Source organism: Desarmillaria tabescens (genome assembly GCF_030435595.1).
Source record: "Desarmillaria tabescens strain CCBAS 213 chromosome Unknown EV420scaffold_1, whole genome shotgun sequence".
NCBI classification, from domain to species: domain Eukaryota; kingdom Fungi; phylum Basidiomycota; class Agaricomycetes; order Agaricales; family Physalacriaceae; genus Desarmillaria; species Desarmillaria tabescens.
Genome location: NW_026848300.1, coordinates 2959685 through 2982269, shown reverse-complemented (window position 1 = coordinate 2982269; position 22585 = coordinate 2959685). Strand labels below are relative to the sequence as shown.

The following is a 22585-nucleotide window of genomic DNA, read 5'->3' as shown; positions in this document are numbered from 1 at the left end:
TACAGTAACGAAGTCAAGGAGCTCCCATATGCGCGCTCGGTATTTTGAATGACCACTCTATCATAGGATTCTTCGAGGTACAGTGCAGGCCATTCCGCAAGATAGGACCTCGATTTCATGGTTACAATTAAGAGTGACCGATCAATCAAAGAACGCACTGTGTGATATCGTCGTCGTAAAGCAAGAGTGTTTGTCGCCATAAGATGGATCAGGTGAAGTTTTTAGGAATAGCAACAGAGCGGTAAAAAGCTCAAGGAGCGCCACGTCGATCACCTAAACAGCGAGATGATGACTCTACAACGTGGGTTCTGCACTTGCTTTTCCGACAGATACATCCCCCCTTAGAAATGTATGGCAATCCTGGGGCTTCCGTGTTTGTACCTCATCAGACGTTCGCAGATAAGAAGGGAGGTCTTCATTAGTGAATAAGAAGATTGAAACACGCTAAGAATAGAGGTCAATGGTAACAGGGAGTCCCTTCATTGTTACAGGATAAGTCTTACCAGCAGTAGGATCTTGTCTTGAATCGGAAGAGTAGAGCGTTGGTGAAGGCATCGTAGAGCTCATGTAAGATCACGTTCATTCTGTTCGGTCCTAGTCGTTGCTATACTAAGAGATCACGAGCAAAAACGGAGAGGCGAAGTGCGGTGCTCCTAGTAGTTCTAAGACCTAAACTCGTCATGCATCATGATCCACATGTCACGGAGAAAATAATTTTTAGCCTTAGAGGCGGCGTCAGCGAGTCAGGTTGAAACAGAAGGAATCAAGAGACGTACTTGCATTGGACAATTAGAATACGACCGAACGGACACCTTCACTTGCCCGGGTGTTTAATTGAATCGAGAATGCATTGTACTAAGCGTCTTGGAGCGGAAGGGTAATGATCTACAACAGATGTGGTTGGGTATCTGTCAAGGAAAAGAACGATTTTACACGAGATCAAGGTCGTGGAGTGCGCTTGAATTGCGACATGATTAACCCCTGCCAACCATCGACACACCTACGGCACACAATCGGGATGTACGCGTCTGCCAAGTAGCGGCAGCGGCTCGGCTCACACTTACTATGCGCTTTTTCTCTTTGATCTTCTTCACCATGTCTTCACGCCGTAACGTCCGAGGAAATAGCCATTCTATGTCTCAATCACGGCGGTGAAGATACAGATTCCAGAATTCTGAACAGACGATACACAGATGGACGTACTTCGTCTTTGCACAATTGTGAAGTATAGATTTCACACCTCTCGATTTGGAGGATGGCGCCAAGGTGACATCAGAGTCTTTTTGGCACTCTTCTGCATGGGAACCTCGCTCGGACGCACTGTGACTACAAAAATCGCTTTGAGAACGGCTAAGGGTACCGAAAGCAGCAGCGACGACGGTATAGACTACGACGAGGGCGGGGACTTGGGTTGCCCAAGGCAGACCAGGATTATTTTAGTCGTGTCTACGATTCAGGCGATGGCAATTGTCTTGTCAACGTTTGCTTCTCCATCATCTTGATCTGCCCCTTAACTACACGGCATTGAGGTCCGTCTGCTGAATCGCCAACCATTCCTCCGTGGGCGTCTCAGCGAACGGCTTCCTCTCTCTCCCGCCTTGAAGCAAAACAGGGAGAGACAAAAACTCTCACCAGAGATATTCGCACAATAATCCACCCTCCCAAACCTCTCCACCAACTCCCCATAACGGCTCGAAGGACAAACGTCTCGAATTGGGGGTTGGACGCGACTTCGGCAGTGACTTTGTCCCTGATGTCCGCGAAGACTAGGCCGCGAATGCTAGAGCTGTGAGAGCCGGGAATGTGTCTGCCCCCACTCGCGCCCGAACCCCAAAAGATGGAATCTGGAGATGAGGATAGGCCATGACTTGACATGATAGGACACTCAGCTTGAAATATGCTCGCCATAGCTCAAGTGGGGATGAGAGCAAGCGAAGACTGATAGAAGCATTGCCATGTCGCGGAAGGAAAGAGGTACAACTAAGGAAACCCGACGGATATAGCGATGAGGAGACGAAAGACGGCTAGTCTGGGGGAATAAGGGAACAATCAGTGCCACCATTTACAGCCGAGCTTAAGGAAGAAAAGTCGATCTCGGAGCTTAGGTCAGGAACGGGATCAAATGCAACTCGATCGCCGCTCGAGCGGTCCGATCAGCCGTGGAAACGTCAACTCGAACGTTTTTCGACCCTTACTGTCCCTCAGCATTCAGAACGTTCAACGTTGACCAGGACATTTGACTCCATGCCCTCGATAAATCTCAAAAATGGTTACACCACTCGTTACAGAACATCTTGTTCCGACTCGAGTATCTAATTTAGGTAAGATTAACGTCTCGTCGTCAGGTCAGCCAGCTGTTGACGTCTCTAAGGTCCATGAGGTCGTGAAGTGAAGAACTTTCTACATCGAGGTATTCGCTCTTTGAATTCGGCCCCGTATATGAAATACTCCGGCCCCGTCGATTGAATCTTGCTTATGCTCTGCTCTGTCCTATCGTTGCGATGCCGCAGCACAGTTCAAGATTCGCCTGCATTTTCCATTCCATTCAAGCTTCTGGAATCACACGGCCCGGACTGACTCAAATCCGCTGATGTCTCAGTGAGCTCTTGAACGCATACCCTGGTCTCTATATGGTTCTTCGTGGCCAATCCTCGCGCACGGCCCGTGCGTATCGTATATCATGAGACTTGGAAGCGAAGATGTCGTGGCCTTTCTGTGCGGTGAGATCACAATCTGTCTCCGAGTTTCCACGGACTTCGCTCCATGCTACCCTCTCCATTTGAATATTTGTTCAAGCCATTTTCGCCGTGTTCTTCCTATAAAACCCTCCACAGACACAGAATGGTACTGCGCAAACAATGGAGAATATTACGCTCTTCCTCAGCACTTTCCTTGTGATTGCTCTCTCAGCCCTGTTATCGAGAAGGAGATGTAACGTTGTCAAGCAGCTCCGCGGTCCCCCTTCGAACTCTTGGCTCTTTGGTGATACCTCTGTTTCGTTTCGTTTGTAAAATGTGCTCATTTTCTTTTACAAGGCCATGAATACATGACGCAGCACCAAGACCAAGTCGGCGACCTAGAGTATTCTTGGTATCGTGAATACGGTCCTGCTTATCGATCAGCTGGTTGTTACGGTGTCAGTCTTCTTATATATCGATTTTCATATGTTGCTGACTTTGATGGTACACAGCAAGATATATTGGCTATCGCCGATCCGAAAGCTTTGCAGTACATCACACAAGGCGCTGGCTATCGTTACCCCAAAACGGCCGATTTTGAATTCAACCTCAATATTCTTTTGGGACTGGGAATCGTTACCGCTGCTGGTAAAATTTTTGGTTTCGTGTTGCTTACACTCTAAGACTCTTCTTAGGCTCCGTTCATCAGCGGCACAGAAAAGTCATGAACCCTGCGTTCTCTGCCGGACGGCTGCGAACCTTTTTGAGTCTTTTCCAGCGTACTTCGAGACATGTACATATGCATACCATCCCTTGTCGTTTTCCATGCTGAACAGTACCTACCTAGTTTTCTCGGAAGCTCACCAACTTGATCGAAGGAGGGCAACCGACCTTGAATATTAATCTGTGGCTTGGAAAGCTGACTTTGGACATCATTGGCGAGAGTGAGTCTGATTTAAAGCATGTCATCGGATTTCTGTACTGAAATACATTTATAGCTGCTTTTGGATACCAGTATGGTGGAATCGATAACGATGACAACGAGTTAACCAAAACGCTGAACAATTTATTGTCCGTGAGAGTCGTTTTCCGGCGATTCGCTTCTCACCTTTTCATTACAGTCATGATGCAGGCGTCTTACCGAGTAGGGCTGCTGTACTGATCTCAGCGCTTCCACGTGTCCTCCCAACCCCCTTGCTCTACCTTATTAATCTTATTCCATCCCGCTTAAAGAAACGCTATGCGGATTTCAATGTCGTCATGAAAGAGATAGGGCGGGACGTCCTCAAGCAGAATTTCGAAGGGGGTGTCGCTTCGTCTACGGGAAAGGATATTCTGAGTATTCTAGGTGAGTTTTGCTGGTCAAGACGTATTATATGTTATCTGAATTTTTTGCCCCCTTTAGCTCGTGCTAACGCTGATGAAGAAGAGAAGAAACGCTTGAGCGACGATGAAGTGCTTGCTCAAGTAATGTCAGTCGCTCTACGCTCAGTGAAATGTTAACGATAACGAGTTGTCTTGATTTTGTAGCACGTTGACTATGGCAGGGCACGAAACTACGGCGTCCACACTTACATGGCTTCTATTTGAGCTATGCAACCATCCTGAACAACAAGAGCGTATTCGGCAAGAAATTGCTGACGTCCGTACCCGAGTTGGAGTAGAAGACGAACTCTCCTCGACGGACTACGATAGTATGCCTTTCATGAACGCTGTAATTAAGGTATTCATTTGTCCGTTCTAATGATATCCTCGAAGCGCTAATATCTCTCCTAAAGGAAACCCTTCGTCTTCATCCTATCCTTCCGGCGATGATGCGAGTAGCAGGTTCCGATGATGTCATCCCTCTCCTGGAGCCGGTCACCACCTCGAAGGGGGCCAAACTAAATGAAATACCTGTGAAGAAAGGCCAGCTCATTCAAATGGGATTCGGCTACTACAATCGGTCAGGACGCATGCGACTTTCTGCCTGTACCCGTATTAACTTTGGTCACTGTTAGCCATCCCACTGTATGGGGGCCAACTGCTAATGTATGGAATCCGGACCGTTTCTTGGGCGAACTCGATAAAACAACTCCCGTTGGTGTTTATGCTAACGTGTAGGTCTCTTTGGTATTGCGTGAAGTCGATAAGCTAATCATTTTTTTCATGCAGCTTATCCTTCAGTAAGCCGATACACTAGTTTTAATTTCAATGAATGCACTGACTCTCCTCAGGCTCCGGTGTCCGTTCATGCATTGGCTGGCGTTTCGCGTGCGTGTCCTGAGTATCATTGATCAGAGCTTAAACTCAAAGCTAACATGGTCCCCGATCCTAGTGTAATGGAAATGCAAGTCGCCGTATTCGAACTCCTGGAATCCTTCAAATTCTCGTTCCCCAAGGAAGATCTCCAAATCAAGCGCCAGCCTGCTTTTATCATGCTTCCAATGGTTCGCGACGAGATGTCTAAAGGAACACAGATGCCGTTGCATCTCACTCCTATTAAGAGGGAGATGATTTGATAGTAGTTTAGGTTTAGAATGAAGCCGCTCATGTACAGCACGATGATTCCGTTATGATAAGAAATGACGACGATTACCTGCAGTTTGCACTGCCATTCATATTGCTCCATGGCGGGTGGGAAAAACAACCGGCAGAGTCCGAAAACAGCCTTCCCGCCCTTTACCAGCGCCACGACACACAAACCTCATTTTTATCCTCGAATTTTGCTACGATACCGTGGATCTGAGCTACTACGCCAAGTCCTCATTAATCATTAATGGTGCGTTACCTGAATTTGTGTTTGATCTTGCCTGATCAGGCTTGGCTTGGGATCGTTCCACTGTTTTGGTTCATCCGTTGTTTCGTTTCTTCCCACTACTTGCTTTAAACTTTTTGCTTACCGTCGACATTCAGGCCTCAACTTCCGCTACCGCAAGCGTGAGCATTCAGTAAACGACTGCACAGTTCGGGGCTTACCATTTCTTCCTTAGGGTCTCCATATCGGCCCCGACTTGGACCATAAATCGACGACTCCCAGCCCCATCTCGTCGAAAGCCGAGGATGTCGAAGCATCTGCTGCCTCTACTGTGACAGGTAGTAGTGCAGACCCATTCAATCTCAGGAATGGTATCCGTTCGGATTCAGAGCTTGCCGAGCTCCGACGCAGGGCCAAGGGTAAGAAGAAAGCCGCTGTGGTCAAGTATCAGAATCGACAGAACGACGTGCGTGTTGAATTCAATCTATTGGATGAGAGTTGTCGTATTGATACGTTGTAACAGCTCATTGCGTATTTGCTGAAGCCACTTGAGCAGCACACGAGCGATGCGAAGGACGAAGAGGAATCGGCCAGGCTTTGGGTACAGCTTTGTTCCCCTGTGTTGTCATTTGATTATTGACGTACTACACTCTTTTAGGTGAAGATAGCAGTGTGGGCTAGTCTTATATCAAACCTTGCCCTGTGTGTCATTCAGAGTGAGCTCCACTTTTACTCATTTGGTCAACAGCTCTGACACACGTGTTATGCAGTGTATGCGGCCATCTCCTCTGTGTCTTTATCCCTTCTCGCGACCGGCATCGACTCCGTCTTTGATATTGGCAGCAATGTCATGCTATTCTGGCTACATGTAAAGGCAGAGAAGCTTGACATGAACAAGTGGCCCGTAGGGGGTGCACGTCTGGAGAATATTGGCAATATCGTCTATGGTTTGTCGACTTATTATTACGGCGTTTTCCGGTTTTAATTATCGTTTATAGGTTCTTTGTACGCACCCTCACTTGCTTACTCAGTGCTCATTTACTCATCACGACATACAGGATGGCCAGCGTTAACCTCATTGTGGTGGTGGAATCCGTGAGGTCACTAGTCTCGAAAGAGAACGACGAGTTGAAAGATTTTCATCTCCCATCTATCATCGCTGTAGCGGCTGCATTGGGTAAGACCTACGCCTGTAACGTTACTTCGTTCTCACTCGGTGTTTAGGTGTCAAGCTAATGCTTTTCATTTTGTGCTACCCATTCCGAAAAAATTCTAGCCAAGTTGCTATTCTTTGGCAAGATCATCGTAACGATCTGTGGATCAACACATTTGGTATGTCTGTGGTTTGATGAGCAATACTCCTGGTCTGATCCTTCCTAGGTATCCTCATGTCTACCGGTGGGAGTAAATTGAGGTGGTGTAGGTGCTATTTCTTTCCTATCTAATACATTGCTCACGTCTGATAGATCTCGATCCCATGGGTGCTGTCATCGTAAGGCAATCCATCCCTCGAAACAGCATGATAACTGATAGACAAGTAGATCGGCCTTGGTATCATTGTTGCGTGGACACGAACCATTTACCGCCAATTCGAATTTCTGGCCGGAAAATCGGCGCCACACGAGTTCTTGCAGCTCCTTATATACAAGTCCATGACATTCAGCGACGAAATTGTGCAACTTGACACTGTTCGCGCGTACCATGTATGTCAGCTTACATATTGTCGCATCTGAACTAAGCTTACGTTCCCACAGAGTGGTCCCGACTATTTTGTTGAAATCGACATTGTGATGGACGGATCAACGCCATTGTATAAAGCTCATGACATTAGCCAGCAATTGCAGGATAAGATTGAAGAGCTCCCAACTGTTGAAAGGGCATTCGTGCATGTCGATTATGAGACGACGCATTCACCGGTATGTTCTCATTACATAGAAAAACCAATTTACCTAATGGTCTTCCTCTAGGAACACCGAAAGCCGACATAACAGACAAAATTCTGAGGCTGTTTAGATGTTTCAAAGGGATTTTAAATTTGCTTATAGATATACTACGTATTTTTCTGTGCTTTGCATCGTTTCTCACCTCTAATATTATGATAACGAATACCAGCTGGAGAACCAGCCGTCCTGGCACAACTGATGTCGTCAGGTCTGTGCTATGCGGAACGCAGTAGTCTGATTAAAACTTACTTGGATAATACAAGGCTTTATCCATGGGATATCCCGGTACGTTTTGGCGTATAAGGGAAGCCCAAGTCAGAAATAGCGGGCTCAGCCTAAGCCTGAAAACAGGGCTGGGCTCAGGCCGGCTCGGCTTGAGCCTGGGCTTTTAGCACACAGAGGGAAGTCATATCTAGGACTATTGTATGTAATGAAAGAAGGTTATTACTCACCTCGTTAGCATATTTTATCATTGTGAAAGTCTGTGTGGCTTTCAGAGAGCGGGTGGTGCCGGAAGTGCAATACATAGGAAACCGACAAGCCCAGCCCACTACAGCGGGCTCGAGCCTGGCTGGGCCCAAGCCCAAGCCAGCACATCACTACAAGTTTAGCTCCATGGCGGGTGCAAAAAACAATCGGTATAGAAAACAGTCATCTTTTCTGAAAACGGCCTTCCTGCCCTTTACTAGTTCCACAACACACGAACCTCTTTTTTATCTTCAAACTTTGCTACGGCGCCGTAGAGAGCTAACGCCAAGACTCATTAATGGTGCGTTCCTAAGATTTGCGTCCGATCTTGCCTGATCAGGGGGGGGATCGTTCCACTATTTTGGTTCATCCGTTGTTTCGTTTCTTCCCAATAACTTTGCTTCGAACTTTTTGCTTACCGTCGATATTCAGTCGTCAACTTCCGCGACCGCAAGCGTAAGCTCATTCAGAAAATAACTGCACAGCTCAGGGCTTACCATCTCTTCCTTAGGGTCTCTGTATCAGCCCCGACTTGGACCATAAATCGACAACTCCCAGGCCCATCTCGTCCAAAGCCGAGGATGTCGAAGCATCTGCTGCCTCTACTGTGACAGGCAATGCAGACCCGTTTAATCTCAGGAATGGTATCCGTTCAGACATAGAGCTTGCCGAGCTCCGACGCGGCAGGGCCAAGGGCAAGAAGAAAGCCGCTGTGGTCAAGTATCAGAATCGACAGAATGATGTGCGTGTTGAATTCAATCTATCGGACGAGAGGTGCCGGGCTAATGCATTGTACCAGCTCATCGCGTATCTGCTGAAGCCACTGGAGCAGCATACGAGCGATGCGAAGGACGAAGAGGAATCCGCCAGGCTTTGGGTACAGCTTTGCTCTCCTGTGCTGCCATTCGGTTATTGACGTACTACTCTCTTTTAGGTGAAGATAGCAGTGTGGGCTAGTCTTATATTAAACATTGCCCTGTGTGCCATTCAGAGTGAGCTCCACTTTTGCTCATCTAGTCAACAGCCATGACTCACGTGTTATGCAGTGCATGCGGCCATCTCTTCTATGTCCTTATCCCTTCTCGCAACCGGCCTCGACTCTGTCTTCGATATTGGTAGCAATGTCATGCTATTCTGGCTACATGTAAAGGCAGAGAAGCTCGGCATGAACAAGTGGCCCGTAGGCGGTGCCCGTCTGGAGAATATCGGGAATGTCGTCTATGGTTTGTCGACTTATTATTACGGCGTTTTCCGATTTTAATTATCGTTTATAGGTTCCTTGTACGCTCTGTCGCTTGCCTAGTCAGTGCTCATTTACTCATCACGACATACAGGATGGCCAGCGTTAACCTCATCGTGGTGGTGGAATCCGTGAGGTCAATAGTCTCGAAAGGGAACGATGAGTTGAAAGATTTTCATCTTCCATCTATTATTGCTGTAGCCGCTGCATTGGGTAAGATTTGTACTTCTGGCGTTACTTGGCTCTCAGTGGTTTCTAGGTGTTAAACTAATGCTTTTCATTTTGTGCTACCCATTCCGAAAAAACTCTAGCCAAGTTGCTATTCTTCGGGAAGATCATCGTAACGATCTGTGGATCAACACGTTTGGTATGTCTGTGGTTTGATGAGCAATACTCCTGGTCTGATCCTTCCTAGGTATCCTTGTGTCTACCGGTGGGAGTAAATTGAGATGGTGTAGGTGCTATTTCTTTCCTATCTGATATATTGCTTATATTTTTATAGACCTTGATCCCATGGGCGCTATCATCGTAAGTCAATCACCTCTCTTAAAACAACATGATAAGTGATAGACAAGTAGATCGGCTTTGGTATCATTGTTTCGTGGACGCGAACCATTTACCACCAATTCGAATTCCTGGCCGGAAAATCAGCGCCGCACGAGTTCTTGCAGCTCCTTGTATACAAGTCGATGACATTCAATGTCGAAATTGTGCAACTTGCCACTGTTCGCGCGTATCATGTATGTCAGCTTGGAAATTATTCGCATCTCAGCTGACCTTACGTTCCCACAGAGTGGTCCCGACTACTTTGTTGAAATCGACGTCGTGATGGATGGATCGACGCCATTGTCTCAGGCTCATGATATCAGCCAGCAATTGCAGGATAAGATTGAAGAGCTCCCAACTGTTGAAAGGGCGTTCGTGCATGCCGATTATGAGGCGACGCATTCACCGGTATGTTCTCGCTACATTACCAAACCAATTTATCTAAAAGCCTTCCTCTAGGAACACAGAAAGTCGACATAACAGACAAAGTTCTGATGCTGTTTCGATGTTTCGATGTGATTTTAATTTTGCTTATAGATACGTATCTCTCTGTATGATGATGATGATCTGAATTGGTAACCCCCAACACGCCACGTAATGGGCGAAGACGCGGGGGTATAGTGTCCTACTGCTACGTACGTCTATATCGCTACTCGTTGTACTACTAATCTACTGTTCGACTCTATGGGATGTGTAACTCTCGGGTAAAATTCTATGTGACTGTTTTTGGTCTCGTTGGGTGTTTCTCTATGAGCGTATCTCTGTACTTTCATTGTATCTCACTTCTAATATTGATGGCGTTGAAAACCAATTGGAGAAACCAGTTGTCCTGACAATACTCATGTCGTCAGGTCTGTGCTGTTGCGTTATGCGGCGGTCTGATTAGAACTTATTTGGATAATACAAGGCCTTATCCATTGGATATTCCGGTACGTTTTGGCGTATAGAGGAAGCCCATGTCAGAAATAGCATAAAGAAATATTAAGAAAGGTGAAAAGCACTCGCGTTCATTCGCGAGACGCCCTTAGGTTCAACTGGTCGTCATGAGACATATGCTATCGTTACCTGTGTTTCGCTTACTGATGATCTCTGTCCTAGTATTGGGAAAGCTCTTTAGTATCCTGATGCATGTGTATAATGAATTTCTAGGTCACTGGTACAGGTGCATCACGTCGCTCCCACAGATAAACAGGATAAAGTCTATGAAAGGATAATCGTTAATATCCACTCTACCTACGCCACGAAGATCTTATCGAATTCACTGAATGAATCGCGTTTGGTGTAAGGACGAGGATGCGCTGAAGTGGGAACTAGACTATCTGCGCAAGAGGTGAGTGTCAGTTTTAAATAACTTCGAGCTGGAAGAACCTACTCACCTTTGAAGTGTATGGATACTTTCCAATGGAAAAACCAACAGGTGCCGACTCGGGCCTCAAGACGACCTTGATAAGATGGCAACGGAAGCTGCGTTGAATTTCCGTCGAGAGCAACTTTAGGATGAGAGAAATGGAAGGACGGGAGGAGGGATAAGGGTTATTGATATAGCGATTAGAAAGCGCGATGAAAGTCGTCCTTGTCGATTGCAAGCGTAACATTTTGGAGAGGCTTCTAGTAGTTCTCGGCTCTCGAGGTAGCTGTCCTAGAGCTTTGTGCAAGGGACGGGGAGTATGATGCGTGGGACCAGACAACAGTAGGCTCCAGTAGTAGTATCATCAACAAAAGAACGTGGGGTACACACAGAATGGTGCGATCTTGGACATGCGTCCTCAACATGCGCCGTCTCTCTCCTCATAGTCTGCGCCCTCGAAATCTTTGTCCTTTTTTGATTACTTGAAATACGCCAGTCGCGTAAAAGTACTATAAAAACTCGAACGTCGACGTTGCGACCTAGTTGGCTAGGGTTGGCTGGGGTACTGAATTGGGCAAAAGAATGCGAGATTCGGTGTTGGAAATGTCATATTTTATGCGCCTGAATGGATGGCTTTTATTGGGCAGATAAAAGGATGATATCCGTCGATTATCCGATGGTAAGAGCCAAGTAAGAGCCTGAGGCTTGCGACTGGCTATCACGCTGTCACATGTGACTTGACTCGGAAGAATCCGAAGAATCGGGCCGTTCTCATCATGATCCTAGCGTTTCACCTTTCGCCTTTTCCTTGTCCTTCTGCTAATCAGATCGGATGATTGTCGGACACGCCGCTACTTGTACTTAGCTGGCATTGACGATACTTTTGAACCGCCTTGGCTTCTGGAGGTCAGCGTGAATTTAAGTCATTGCATCATCCTTCAACCTTTCATCCCCGGGTTATAGACCGTCTATCCCACTCTCGTTACCATGCTCGTCTGCGTGAGCTGGATCTATTGGACATCTTTCCTGGTGTGAAAAAGGATCCGGAAACATTCCCTGATGCCTAGTAGGTCATTCCTTTGACAATGATGCGAGTCGGTCGGTAACTTTGCGCTCATCTCAGTTCAAAGCACGTTGATCTCCCGATCTCTCAGAACGCTTGGTGTCCTGTGTTTTACTCCTAATTTATCTGCATGCATCCGTTCTATTGTCACATAATGCTGTCTCGCTCTCTACCGAAGAATCTCGCGGGGGATCAAGCTAATCTCAGTCGAGTTTTTCTCTGCTAGGAACAAACGAAATATCACAATCTGATAAATATACAGGACACAATTTACGGTGAGCATAACTATTGGTGATCAACATTCAAAGAGCATATTTTCATGTCTTGTTTCGAAGGAATATACCTTGAGGACCATTCAACACAAGCATAGAGACCTTTCTGTGAACAGAACTCTTCTGTAGTGTAAAACTGCTTGCGTCTCACAACATGATCTCAAAAATGAAGAAAATTTGTTCGCATGTTCCTCGAGAATGGATTTCTGCGATGTTGCCATCTTTGATGATAAATGAAATGAGATGTCCAGAGTACGGATATAAGATTCGCCGAGAATACTATCTCTCGGGCTGGCCTCTTCCCTCGCTGGATCCACTAGTCGACCATGAGCAAGATGGAATTGTCTATATCTGACGCCGTATTCATCGCTGTAGTGGTCGAGGTCCTTTTATATGGTATGTCCTTTCGCTAACTTCACGAAGAGGGCATTTTACGAAATGTATTCACAGGGATGTACACTTGCCTCTTCTTAGGATCTTCGTACATTTTGATGTGAGCTTTCCTGTGTTTCTCAGGACGTTTTCCTTGTCACTGAATGCTGTCTTGGTAGATTCAAAAAGGAGAAATCCAAAGTTGTCGTTACCATGATTGTCTTGAATACAATCATGTGGTCCGTGTCGACGACGCATGTCACGATAAACCTCATCAAGATCCATTGGGTATATCTGCGGGGTGCTGAAAAGGATAATATCATGATCGTCGAGAATAACATGTCCCCGGGACTCTATCCACTCCTTGCGTTAGAATGTGTAAATGTATGCCGCAACTCTCATGACCGTAATTAATAGTCGTACTGAATTTTACCCTTCCTCTGACAGTTTTTTATTGGGGACGGGATCGTGTTATGGAGGGCATGGATACTCTGTAACCGTAGCAGACGGATACTCTGGGTGTCTTCAATTTTGCTTGTAACTGCATTCGGTGAGGTCCGTGATTTGCCTCTCACCGTGTCGTATACTGACTCTTGAGTCATCACAGTTACTGCTGCTGTTGCGCTGTTACACACACTCGGAAGCTCACCCCCATTGAGTACTACTTCTGATAGACCGTTCGCAAGTGCCCGAGCGATTATCGCCATGATTTTGACGCTGTCGATAAATGTATGGGCCACATCTCTGATCGCTTATCGTACCTGGTGAGTCATTCATCTCATTTATTAGCTTATATCTATTTACGTGGCTCGATACCATTCAGGACTCATTATCGGTTGATTCGCTCACTAACTGGTTCATCCTTCGCATCTCAGTTTTGCAAGAAACATGGTATCCTTTCGTTGATAATCGAATCAGGCGTGTTTTACTGCTGCACATGGGTGCGTATATATTTCGTGTGACGTTTACTGGTGCTCTAAATAATGGCCAATAGTTCGCTACTATCATTATTGCTGTCTCTACAAGCAATGGAATATATATCCTATTCTGCATGCTTGCCCAGCTCACGGTGGGTTTAGTCACTTAATGATAGATGATGATGCCTTGTTATCTCACAGCTCTTATAGGCCATCTACCCTACGCTGATTATCGCCCTTGTTTGCCTAAGATCGACGCTTGACGTGACCATGCAAAGTTCTCAGCAGATGAGCCGGACCCAACAAATTATAACTGGCTCCGATTCCTCCGAATCTTCAAACCGCTCCATTTCCATGTTTGCTCCCCAGCTGATTGTTGAAATAGAGACAACAACGTCTAGTTCGTACGATAATGTTGCATCTATCATTATAAATAGATTTCAAGAGGATAACATCCGGTTACTAAGTGAGTCTGGCTCGGTCAACTTGAAGTTGTGAAACATTTTGTTCATTCTGGTATAGACAACCCATCCGGAACGGACTCGATGATATCTTTGGCATGATTTGGTCCGGAAGAGTTGGGTTATAGAACGAGCCCGCAAGTATGACGTAGAGCAGGTAAAAATACCATGTACAGCGTACCAATTTACGATACTCGAGATACCAGACCGAAGAAAATGATTATGAATAAAAAAAATAACAGTGCGAGATCAGTTCTGTCAGAGCGTACGAATCTTCGTCGTGGTTGTCATAGTTGGCATCCCGTAATAGTATGATGCCGCGGACCTGCGCATTTCGCTGCAGCAAATGTGAGAGATCTGAGGTGTTCCTCTCGTCATCAGGGTATAAAGAAGCCAGTGATCCCGGGCTACCTGGGAACGACCCCCTTGCTACAGATCCCGAAGAGAATGCGTTAGGCTAAGGGAACAGACAGTGGGTTCCATCAAATGGATCCCAGGCTGCTGTAGTGATTGACAAGCGAGAACTCCCAAGTGAATTGCGCTTTTGTTGGTATAGCACCGCAAATCTCTGCTGGTGTTTGGCATGCACAGCCCCCCTGGGCACTGCGCCACTTGCTTTTTGGACGTCTTGCAGTGCGCTGGACACGAGAAGAAGAAGAGATTATTACGACTGATGGGGTACAGCTGCAGTTGCAATGCCACCGTTTAGGTTCTCCCATTGAAATGAACTTCGTCACAGTTAGAGCAGCAAGAAGCATACAGAACTGAACAGCATGTCAGAGTACCGCCTGCAGTAGTCCACAGCAGGCCCCCGTGATTTCAAGTGCAGGCGGAGACATGTAGTATCATTGGCGGAGCACTTCAAAGTCTGAGGGAGTGCCTTGAACGCCGACCAGGATTGCCGATCTTCGGCCATCAATTTATTCATTTTCCGACCAGCGAGTTTCTGAATCTTTTCGGCTTCCGACTTCTCCCTTCCCTTGTCCGACTCGTTGTTAGAACGTTAGTCATTGACGCGTTCTTGGTGCGTTGATTCCTTATCGCCAACTTGTTTTGAAGAACTCGATGTTATGGCTCTACCTGCTTTCTTCTCCCTTACCTCAGTTGCACACCTCAGTCATGTCTGCAGTGAATATTGGGCATATCTTCATTCGCTTCATGGACCACGCCCGGCGCTGAGAAATACCATTGATAGATATCGGTTGGTTACCGCACGCTACTCGGCAACTTCTAGTGGGTGTATCAATAGCTCATCAGTTTCAGAGGTTCGCTAACGTTTCATTTACAGGATTATTCATGGCGGTCAACCTGTAAATCTGGTCTCATCAGTCGGTGCCTCAATGCGTGTGTAACCACCTGCCAGCCATTTTATGTCCTATCTTTGATTTGAACACGATTGAGGACCTGCACTACGGCCTAGATTTCGTACTTATTTTCCTGCTGAAGGGTTGATCAATGATCCTCCGACGTTCTATCCTGCATGCCGAGTCTACTTCTGACATTGTTCAAGACATCGGCCCCTTGTGTTTGCCTCTACATCCTATGCCGAGACTGTGACCGTTCCAACGGAAGGTTTTTGCCTCAGCGACAGACGTTCGGCGTCCAGGTTACAAACAATGGTATTCATAACGCGAATACCTGAGGATCGACCGCGCTCAGCTACCTGCATTGTGCCTACTGTCCCTCTGCACAACATTCTCTCTTTCCAAAAGTGATCTATTGTTCCAGACCCAGCGTACTTACCTCGATGCAAAAGCTTCTCTAAAACCTCCTCCTTCCATGATTCTCGGGGTTAGATGATGCCAAGCGCAGATGCCCCCGATCAGCTCGGTATCTTTCCAAGGAGCTATCAGGGACATTTTTCCTTCTGCCGCGAAGGAAACTGCGACCACATGTAAGTGTGTCGCCAACCGTCGTATGTATAGTCACCGGGTGCATCGCGACCGGGTGTGGAGTCGTGACAACCTATGACCGTTGTTTGGTACCTGTCCGCTTTCTGCAACCCATGGACTTGTTAATCACAAACATCTACAGGAATCACAATCACACAAGGACATGCAGTGCGCGTTTTCAACCAAGTTATTTTCACATTATCTGATGCTCTGCCTCTTCTTAAGCTACGTGTAACGGCAAGCAAATACAGCCCCTTCTTGTGAAGGTGTTTGACATCAACGCATCCTTGTGCTCACTGATATTAACCGTGTTTAGGCATGATCCGCCTGATATTCATGGTTAGTGTGGCTGGTATCAAGATCAATACTCATTGCACAAGGCAGGGCAAAGTCGGTTTCTGTGCGTCCGTAGTTCCCACCGAAGTGAATAGGGAAATGTTTTCACTGCGTTTTGGTTCCTTCCCTCAATACAATTCTTTCATTAATAACGGCTGCAGTTGAACGGGGCTATGAGGGACCGGTCACAAGTGATAATGAAAGAAGCGAGGTAACCATAAACGTACCAGCGGGTACGCATTACGAAACGGTGAGCTAATCCCGGGAGCAATAACAAAACAGGGTCGAAGAAGCAAAAAGACAAGGAAGCACTGACTGGACATTGCCTTGTTCTTTCCTCTCGTCTCTCTCTCTCTTGCTCTCGATTCACGTCTGCTTTGCTATCCTCGTTCCACTTTCACTGTATCTTTCTCTTCCACCATCATGCCTCGGGTACGGAATGGGGGAACAGGTCCCGGGGCGCCTAGGCCTGGGAGAACACGGGCCAAGTCAGGCTGTTATACTTGTCGAGTCCGGCGCAAGGTAGGCACTTTGCCTTAATTTCACGGAACGTACTCAGTTTGGCTGTTCTCTTGCTGTGTGTTTTTTCCTTACCTGCAATATCGGACCGTATCCTCTATGCTGGCGCTCATCAGAAATGCGATGAAGTTCGGGACCACAATGGCCATTGCAAGACCTGTGTTCGGCTCAAAGTAGAATGCCTTGGATTTGGCCTTAGACGACCACGATGGCTCACCAAGGTTCTCATTTCCTCCGTTTTTCATGGTTGCGGTGCTGACCGCCCATATAACTGCAGCTCAAATGCCAGGAAATTCTATTTAAAATCAAGAATTTCATTTCGGGTGGTTCTGTTCTTCCTCGACAGTCACGTCCAGATGTTTCGTATCTGATACTACGGGATGAGGACTTGGAGACAATCTCTTCTCTGAGAGACACTCTCGACACCTATGACGTTGCCCCCTTTCCTTGTGACGACTTTGCTGTAGACTCGGACTTTGGCCCGATAGAAGTAGAAGGCTCGCTCATACCTTGTAGCCAAAACAGTGAGCCAATTCGTTACTCAGAAATACTCACGTAATAGCTAATCTTGTCCATCCAGATCTCTTGTCGCCCGAGTCTTCGTCATCCTTTCACAGCACCTCCCAACCAATAGTATCCTACAGCTCAGATTCTACATTTCTTTATATCTGTAAGCGCTATTTGGTTTCGTGCTACTCCTCGAAACTGATTCTATTTCTCCTAGACTCCCTACCTTTCGGTCTCATGGACATCGAATCTAGGCTGTCCGATGCCGAGCTCGACAGACGCTATACCAGCATAGTTGTTGGTATGCAATACCAATTTTCCGACGAAAGGACACGCTCCGAAATATTGCTCTCTATTCAGCATCCGGGACATCATCAGGCTTCGACCCGCTTGCTGGCTTTCATTCACGAACGACGCCACGATTCTCCCTTGTCCATTGCCTTGGACGATGACTCTGCCCAACCGCGCTATTCCGAACTCATATTAACTCTCAATGACCCCCGTTCTTACAACGACGACCAAGCAATGGCTTCGTTGACTATGATATCCACTCTCCTCTTCGATGGCGGAATGGGAAACTGGGAATATTGGCTGAATTTGGTCGCCAAATATGCGCATATCCTGCTCGGCGTATCCCCCCAACATGCTCTCATGTGTTGCAACAGGAAACAGGCTTTCCTCATCAAAGCGTGCATTTGGTTCGACGTCCTCGCATCCGTGACGACTCAAACAGAACCTAGCTTCCTCCATGTCACAAGGGAATTGTTCTCTCCGTACGCCAGTGGTGTTTCGGACACCAATAATCCCGATAGTGACATGATGACGGTCATGGGATGCGAGAGTTGTGTCGTTTGGGCCCTAGCAGAGATATCAGCACTTGCTGCATGGAAACAGCAAGAACTCGATAAAGGCAGGCTCAGCATCATGCAATTGGTTGAGCGAGCAGATCCTATCTTCCGATGCCTTGACAAACCGCTGAACACATATCGCTATCCTGATTCTCGGAGCCTGTGCTCGGAGGTATTCCGGATGTCTGCAAGGGTTTATTTGCTCTCAGTCGTAAATGGGGATTTTCCAGGTGCTGCTGATACGAAAACGGCGGTGGAGGAGGCGGTTCAACTAATGCGTACAGCGGATAACGCGGTGGTGAGGAGCACGGTGTTTGCCTTTTTCGTGTGTGGGTGTCTTACGAACGATGAGGGTTTAAGGAGGGTTTTGTGTGAGCGGTTACAGAGGGAAGGGAGTGTTGGGAATTGCTCTGCCGTGCTTGAGTTGCTGGAGCAGGTGTGGTCGGACCCGAGAGGGAAGCAGGATCCTGTCCCTTGGAGGCGGGCCCTGAGGAGCGGGAACTTGTTGCTGGTGTGAAGCCTTTTCGCTGGCCGATGTTGTGTAGTCTTGGATTAGTATATGAGTTGTTATTTGTGTAGTCTTCTTGCTTTGCTGTTTCGTTGTAGCGGTAGAATAATTTGTGTACACAGCATGTTGTAGAATTAATCAGTTTTATTATTGGATATTCGGGAATAAGTACACAGAATACAGGGGAAATAATTCAACATCTTGACGGAGCGATATGTCGAGACAGTTAAAAATATCGATCCGAAAACGGAGGTCAGTGCAATATGACTCTGTACTAATGTCATTTCATTGGACTTTAATGTAGTGTTGATGTGCCCTCTGTGCCCAAAGCCGTCAAGCCTACGAACTGGCAGTTGCCGGTTCTTCGTACAAAGGGAAAGAATCGGGGACCCCGCGGCAACTTGCCGGCAACTGCCGCTACTAGATTTAGAATCCCGCTTCTTTTCTCCTTCTCGCCCTGATGCCCAGTGTACTAATGTGGTTTACACATCTGGAATCCGACTACCTTGTTTTTAGGTCTCCTCGGTCTCATAGCTTACGTGCTCTCATCCAATGGCTTTGTGTACTCCTACTACGCATACTCGGCTCTCTTCTCAATTTCCGCCATATTTTCTGTCACTCCAAGAACTGGTCTGATACCGCACATCTCGCCTATGCAGGGTTGGATTCGTCCAGGACACTCACAGGATTTAGGGGGGCCTAGTCGACCCGGGTGCTCTTCGTATATGGATTTGGGTACAGAGAAAGCTGAGAAACGAGGAAATAGCACGTGTTTCTTGTCGATGCGTCAGTGTTTTTTCTTTCCTTCAATCTAATCTCCACCCGATCTTATCAGTAATATTTGTACCCCAGACATTGAGGCAATGAAGGCGAATCCTTGCTGAAGAATCCGTGAAGATGCTAGTCGTCACTTGCATAGCGTCTCTCTCTATCCACATGCTTTCGTTCATATTACGACGCGTCGAACACACAAGTGACATCTACTTTTCCTTGCCAGCCAGATGTCGCAATGCCACCATCATGATATCACCCCAAATATCACCATGCAATTCAAACACATTGATATGTATCCGGTGAGTCGTATTCCAGCCATTTCCAGCCTACATCTGACTAAATGATTTTACTACGCTCGGTTAGAAACTACGCTATTTTTCCGGCGACTGCATCCAAGAGGCGCTCAAGAAGTCACGGGTCCCAGTTCCCGTTCGAATACATAAAGCGATGAACTTCAGTTGGTCTGTTTTCATTGTAACAAGTTATGCAACCAACATCTGACTCATCAGTTGCGGTTTGTGCTGCATTTTCCTCGCATGCACGTCAACCTGTTGACTAAAATTGTCATCTTTTAGGAATCCACACTCTACAACGGAGCGACCGCCCCATGCCGGTTGAACATCATCATTTTCGGAGCAGGAATTTCTGGTCTCTGTGCTGCGTTCTGTTTAGCCAAAGCCGGTCATACTGTCACGATACTAGAGGGAAGAGCCAACCTAGAAAAGATTGGTGCAGGAATTCAAGTTGGACCTAGTGAATATTTAACCAGCGTGCTAGTGTGATACCCACTTACCCATTATCCAGATACTTCACGCCTTCTCATCCGGTGGGGTCTCAAACCCTCCCTAGGCAAGACTGGAGTCTTACTTACGCATACGTCCTTGCTTCGTTGTATGTCCCTCTCAGTCGAAACTATTCTTTATAATTGATTCCCCTCGCAGATGACAATGGTGAACAACTAGCTTGTTTTCCTTATCAGGAATTTGGCAGTCCATGCTATGATATACATGTGAGTACATCATCTCTCAGTGCCGTAGATGTTCTCTTCGCTTACTTGCGATGAATCAAGAGACGATATCTTGTCAATATACTTCACGATGCTATTGTCCCTCTCACAACCCTTCGCTTTGATACTAAAGTTGCGTCGATCAACCCCGACACAACTTCTGTGACCCTAAACACGGGCGAAGTCATCGAAGCAGACATGATCATCGGTGCTGACGGTGTTAATAGTCTAACGCGAAACGTAGTAGTGGGCTCGCCTACGCCTACAATACGAAGCGGAGACGCAGCTTTCCGGGCCATCGTTGACGCGAAGAAGATGATGCTAGACCTAGACCTTCGTCCTTTCTTGGAAAAGCAACAACTCAATGTCTGGCTAGGTCCCGACCGCCATGTTATCACATTCCATTGTACGCTTTGCAACGTTCTCGAGAGAGTGAAGCCGTTTACAACGGCGTTTTTAGGGCATGAACGACCACAACGTTGTCTTGTTGCATCCAGACGAGACGGAAGACACTACTATTCCGTGGACGCGACAAGGGGATATCGAAAAGATGAGGAAAGAGTTTTCTGGCTGGGATCTTCGGTAAACCTCAAGGATTTTCCTGGTAAAAATGCTGACCATAAACCAAGGGTCAGCAAAATAATAGATCTCATACCATCTGGCATCGTGGGACCACTCAAAGTTCTCGAGTCTCCACTCAAATCCTGGGTGCACAAGGACGGGCGCATTGCTCTTACCAGAGATGCTTGCCATCCGATGCTGATAAGCGATGCCCTCCCTAGTCCTCCAAGTCACTGTGCGCCTGGCACATTCTTTTTTCTCTTGACAGCCCTACCGAGGCCAAGCAGCGTCCATGGCCGTACGTGTTCCCCCCATTCCTTCCGCTCGTAAGTTTGCATGTCCTTTTCCCAGATCGAAGACGCCGCAGTCCTCGGCAACCTCTTCGTACGCCTCACGAACAAGGATCAGATACCCACTGTCTTGGAAGCTTATGAATCCCTCAGGGCTCCTCGTGCAATGGCTACAGCTGATGGTTGCTGGAAGGATAAGAGTACTTTCCATCTCCCTGATGGGCCTGCACAACGTGCGAGGGATGAAGCACTGAAGGCCACTATGGCTGGAAAGCGTAGCAATGCGGGCCAGGACAATAATGCGCAGTATGAATATGATGTCGATGTGATCGTGGATGACTGGCGGATGCACACGATGTCTGCGGCGCTCTCTACTCTCCGGGTTGATGACCATTTCCACTAGCATACTCTATACCCATTGGTGCTAGATGCGATTTTGGTGATTGAAGCCGAACCACCCAATAGGTCTCGCTGTGCTTAAACAAAGCTGAAGAGATATACGGCCATAGAAGAGCATGACTCATGAAAGAATCAAGTTGCGGCCTTCTAGACGCTGGACGACGAATATTATCTGACCTGCTGCACACATATGAATGGCATTCCGAAGATCCGATGCGGTCGACGGAGAATGATTCTTGAAAATTTTTTTGGTGCCTGCTTTGACCTGCAGCATTCTGATCGGCAATGAGCTTACTTTAAGCCTGGGAATAAACGCTCTGTGGGTGCCTACTTAGTACATAAGGATGTTAATATATGCTCTGCACTTCCCCCATCCTGAGTTCTTGCCGCCTGTCCGATATATTTCTATGAGTTTCCCTCTTCTTGTCGCCTTCATTCTTATCTGTTCATCCAGTAGACACAAATACCCAGACAGATAATGGCATTCTTCGCTATTATAATTGGCGTAGCCATCGGCATGATGATTGTACCCATGATTGCACCTCTTGGCTTGTCAGTTCTTGGATTCGGCGCTGCAGGCCCTATCGCTGGTAAGCAGTGCCATTTCTGAATTTATTGACTATTGTCACGGTTCCTCAATGATCGATTCGGCAGGTGGAATAGCTGCTTCCATTCAAAGTCTTATTGGCAATGTTGTTGCGGGGAGCTGGTTCGCAATTGTGCAGTCTATAGCTATGGGCGGTGCCATTCCAGCCGGTGTGTATGCAGTCTTTGGTGCTCTTGGAGGAGGGATCGCAGCCATCATAGAGCGTGTATTAGGTATGTCAAAGAGGCGCTTCCTGTTCGTGCCTCAGCTGATGAAAACCCTTCTTTAGGCTGATCGATAGTAAGCCTAAATGC

General features: G+C 47.0%; 7 protein-coding genes across 7 annotated transcripts; all 7 read left to right on the top strand.

The window, feature by feature from the left end:
* Nucleotides 1–2612: 2612 nt before the first annotated feature.
* Nucleotides 2613–5327, top strand: EV420DRAFT_88561 (cytochrome P450). Its single transcript, XM_060483872.1, has 14 exons — nt 2613–2982; nt 3036–3136; nt 3191–3326; nt 3374–3471; nt 3526–3622; nt 3677–3749; nt 3800–4026; nt 4084–4150; nt 4209–4401; nt 4457–4623; nt 4679–4777; nt 4833–4843; nt 4895–4931; nt 4996–5327. The coding sequence occupies exons 1-14, from the start codon at nt 2859–2861 to the stop codon at nt 5177–5179; spliced, it is 1614 nt and encodes a 537-aa protein (XP_060339867.1). The 5' UTR covers nt 2613–2858; the 3' UTR covers nt 5180–5327.
* Nucleotides 5288–7403, top strand: EV420DRAFT_1616450 (CDF-like metal transporter; the record flags this gene model as incomplete). Its single annotated transcript, XM_060475118.1, has 12 exons — nt 5288–5396; nt 5754–5881; nt 5939–6016; nt 6074–6131; nt 6186–6366; nt 6474–6592; nt 6640–6747; nt 6796–6834; nt 6882–6907; nt 6957–7118; nt 7170–7331; nt 7383–7403. The coding sequence occupies 12 exons, from the start codon at nt 5288–5290 to the stop codon at nt 7401–7403; spliced, it is 1191 nt and encodes a 396-aa protein (XP_060339866.1).
* Nucleotides 7404–8652: 1249 nt separating this feature from the next.
* EV420DRAFT_88440 (CDF-like metal transporter) lies at nt 8653–10532 on the top strand. The gene is made up of 11 exons (XM_060483864.1): nt 8653–8703; nt 8761–8818; nt 8873–9053; nt 9161–9279; nt 9326–9433; nt 9482–9520; nt 9569–9594; nt 9645–9806; nt 9859–10020; nt 10072–10149; nt 10202–10532. Coding segments are annotated over exons 2-10 (819 nt in total). The 5' UTR covers nt 8653–8703; nt 8761–8817; the 3' UTR covers nt 10093–10149; nt 10202–10532.
* A 1739-nt stretch (nt 10533–12271) lies between these two features.
* EV420DRAFT_88381 (uncharacterized protein) lies at nt 12272–14305 on the top strand. The gene is made up of 9 exons (XM_060483859.1): nt 12272–12298; nt 12359–12691; nt 12746–12788; nt 12847–13051; nt 13115–13217; nt 13275–13431; nt 13491–13608; nt 13662–13736; nt 13795–14305. Exons 2-9 carry the CDS (start codon nt 12622–12624, stop codon nt 14080–14082), a joined length of 1059 nt encoding a protein of 352 aa, XP_060339864.1. The 5' UTR covers nt 12272–12298; nt 12359–12621; the 3' UTR covers nt 14083–14305.
* A 2262-nt stretch (nt 14306–16567) lies between these two features.
* Nucleotides 16568–18727, top strand: EV420DRAFT_88276 (fungal-specific transcription factor domain-containing protein). Its single transcript, XM_060483853.1, has 5 exons — nt 16568–16795; nt 16909–17013; nt 17070–17316; nt 17373–17462; nt 17517–18727. Exons 1-5 carry the CDS (start codon nt 16697–16699, stop codon nt 18662–18664), a joined length of 1689 nt encoding a protein of 562 aa, XP_060339863.1. The 5' UTR covers nt 16568–16696; the 3' UTR covers nt 18665–18727.
* Nucleotides 18728–19913: 1186 nt separating this feature from the next.
* EV420DRAFT_1616448 (uncharacterized protein) lies at nt 19914–21689 on the top strand (the record flags this gene model as incomplete). Its single annotated transcript, XM_060475117.1, has 9 exons — nt 19914–19943; nt 20005–20182; nt 20234–20320; nt 20371–20438; nt 20499–20825; nt 20896–21017; nt 21065–21231; nt 21275–21294; nt 21348–21689. 9 exons carry the CDS (start codon nt 19914–19916, stop codon nt 21687–21689), a joined length of 1341 nt encoding a protein of 446 aa, XP_060339862.1.
* A 474-nt stretch (nt 21690–22163) lies between these two features.
* EV420DRAFT_1634500 (uncharacterized protein) lies at nt 22164–22560 on the top strand (the record flags this gene model as incomplete). The annotated part of the gene is made up of 2 exons (XM_060476323.1): nt 22164–22275; nt 22340–22560. 2 exons carry the CDS (start codon nt 22164–22166, stop codon nt 22558–22560), a joined length of 333 nt encoding a protein of 110 aa, XP_060339861.1.
* Between the last annotated feature and the right edge of the window lie 25 nt (nt 22561–22585).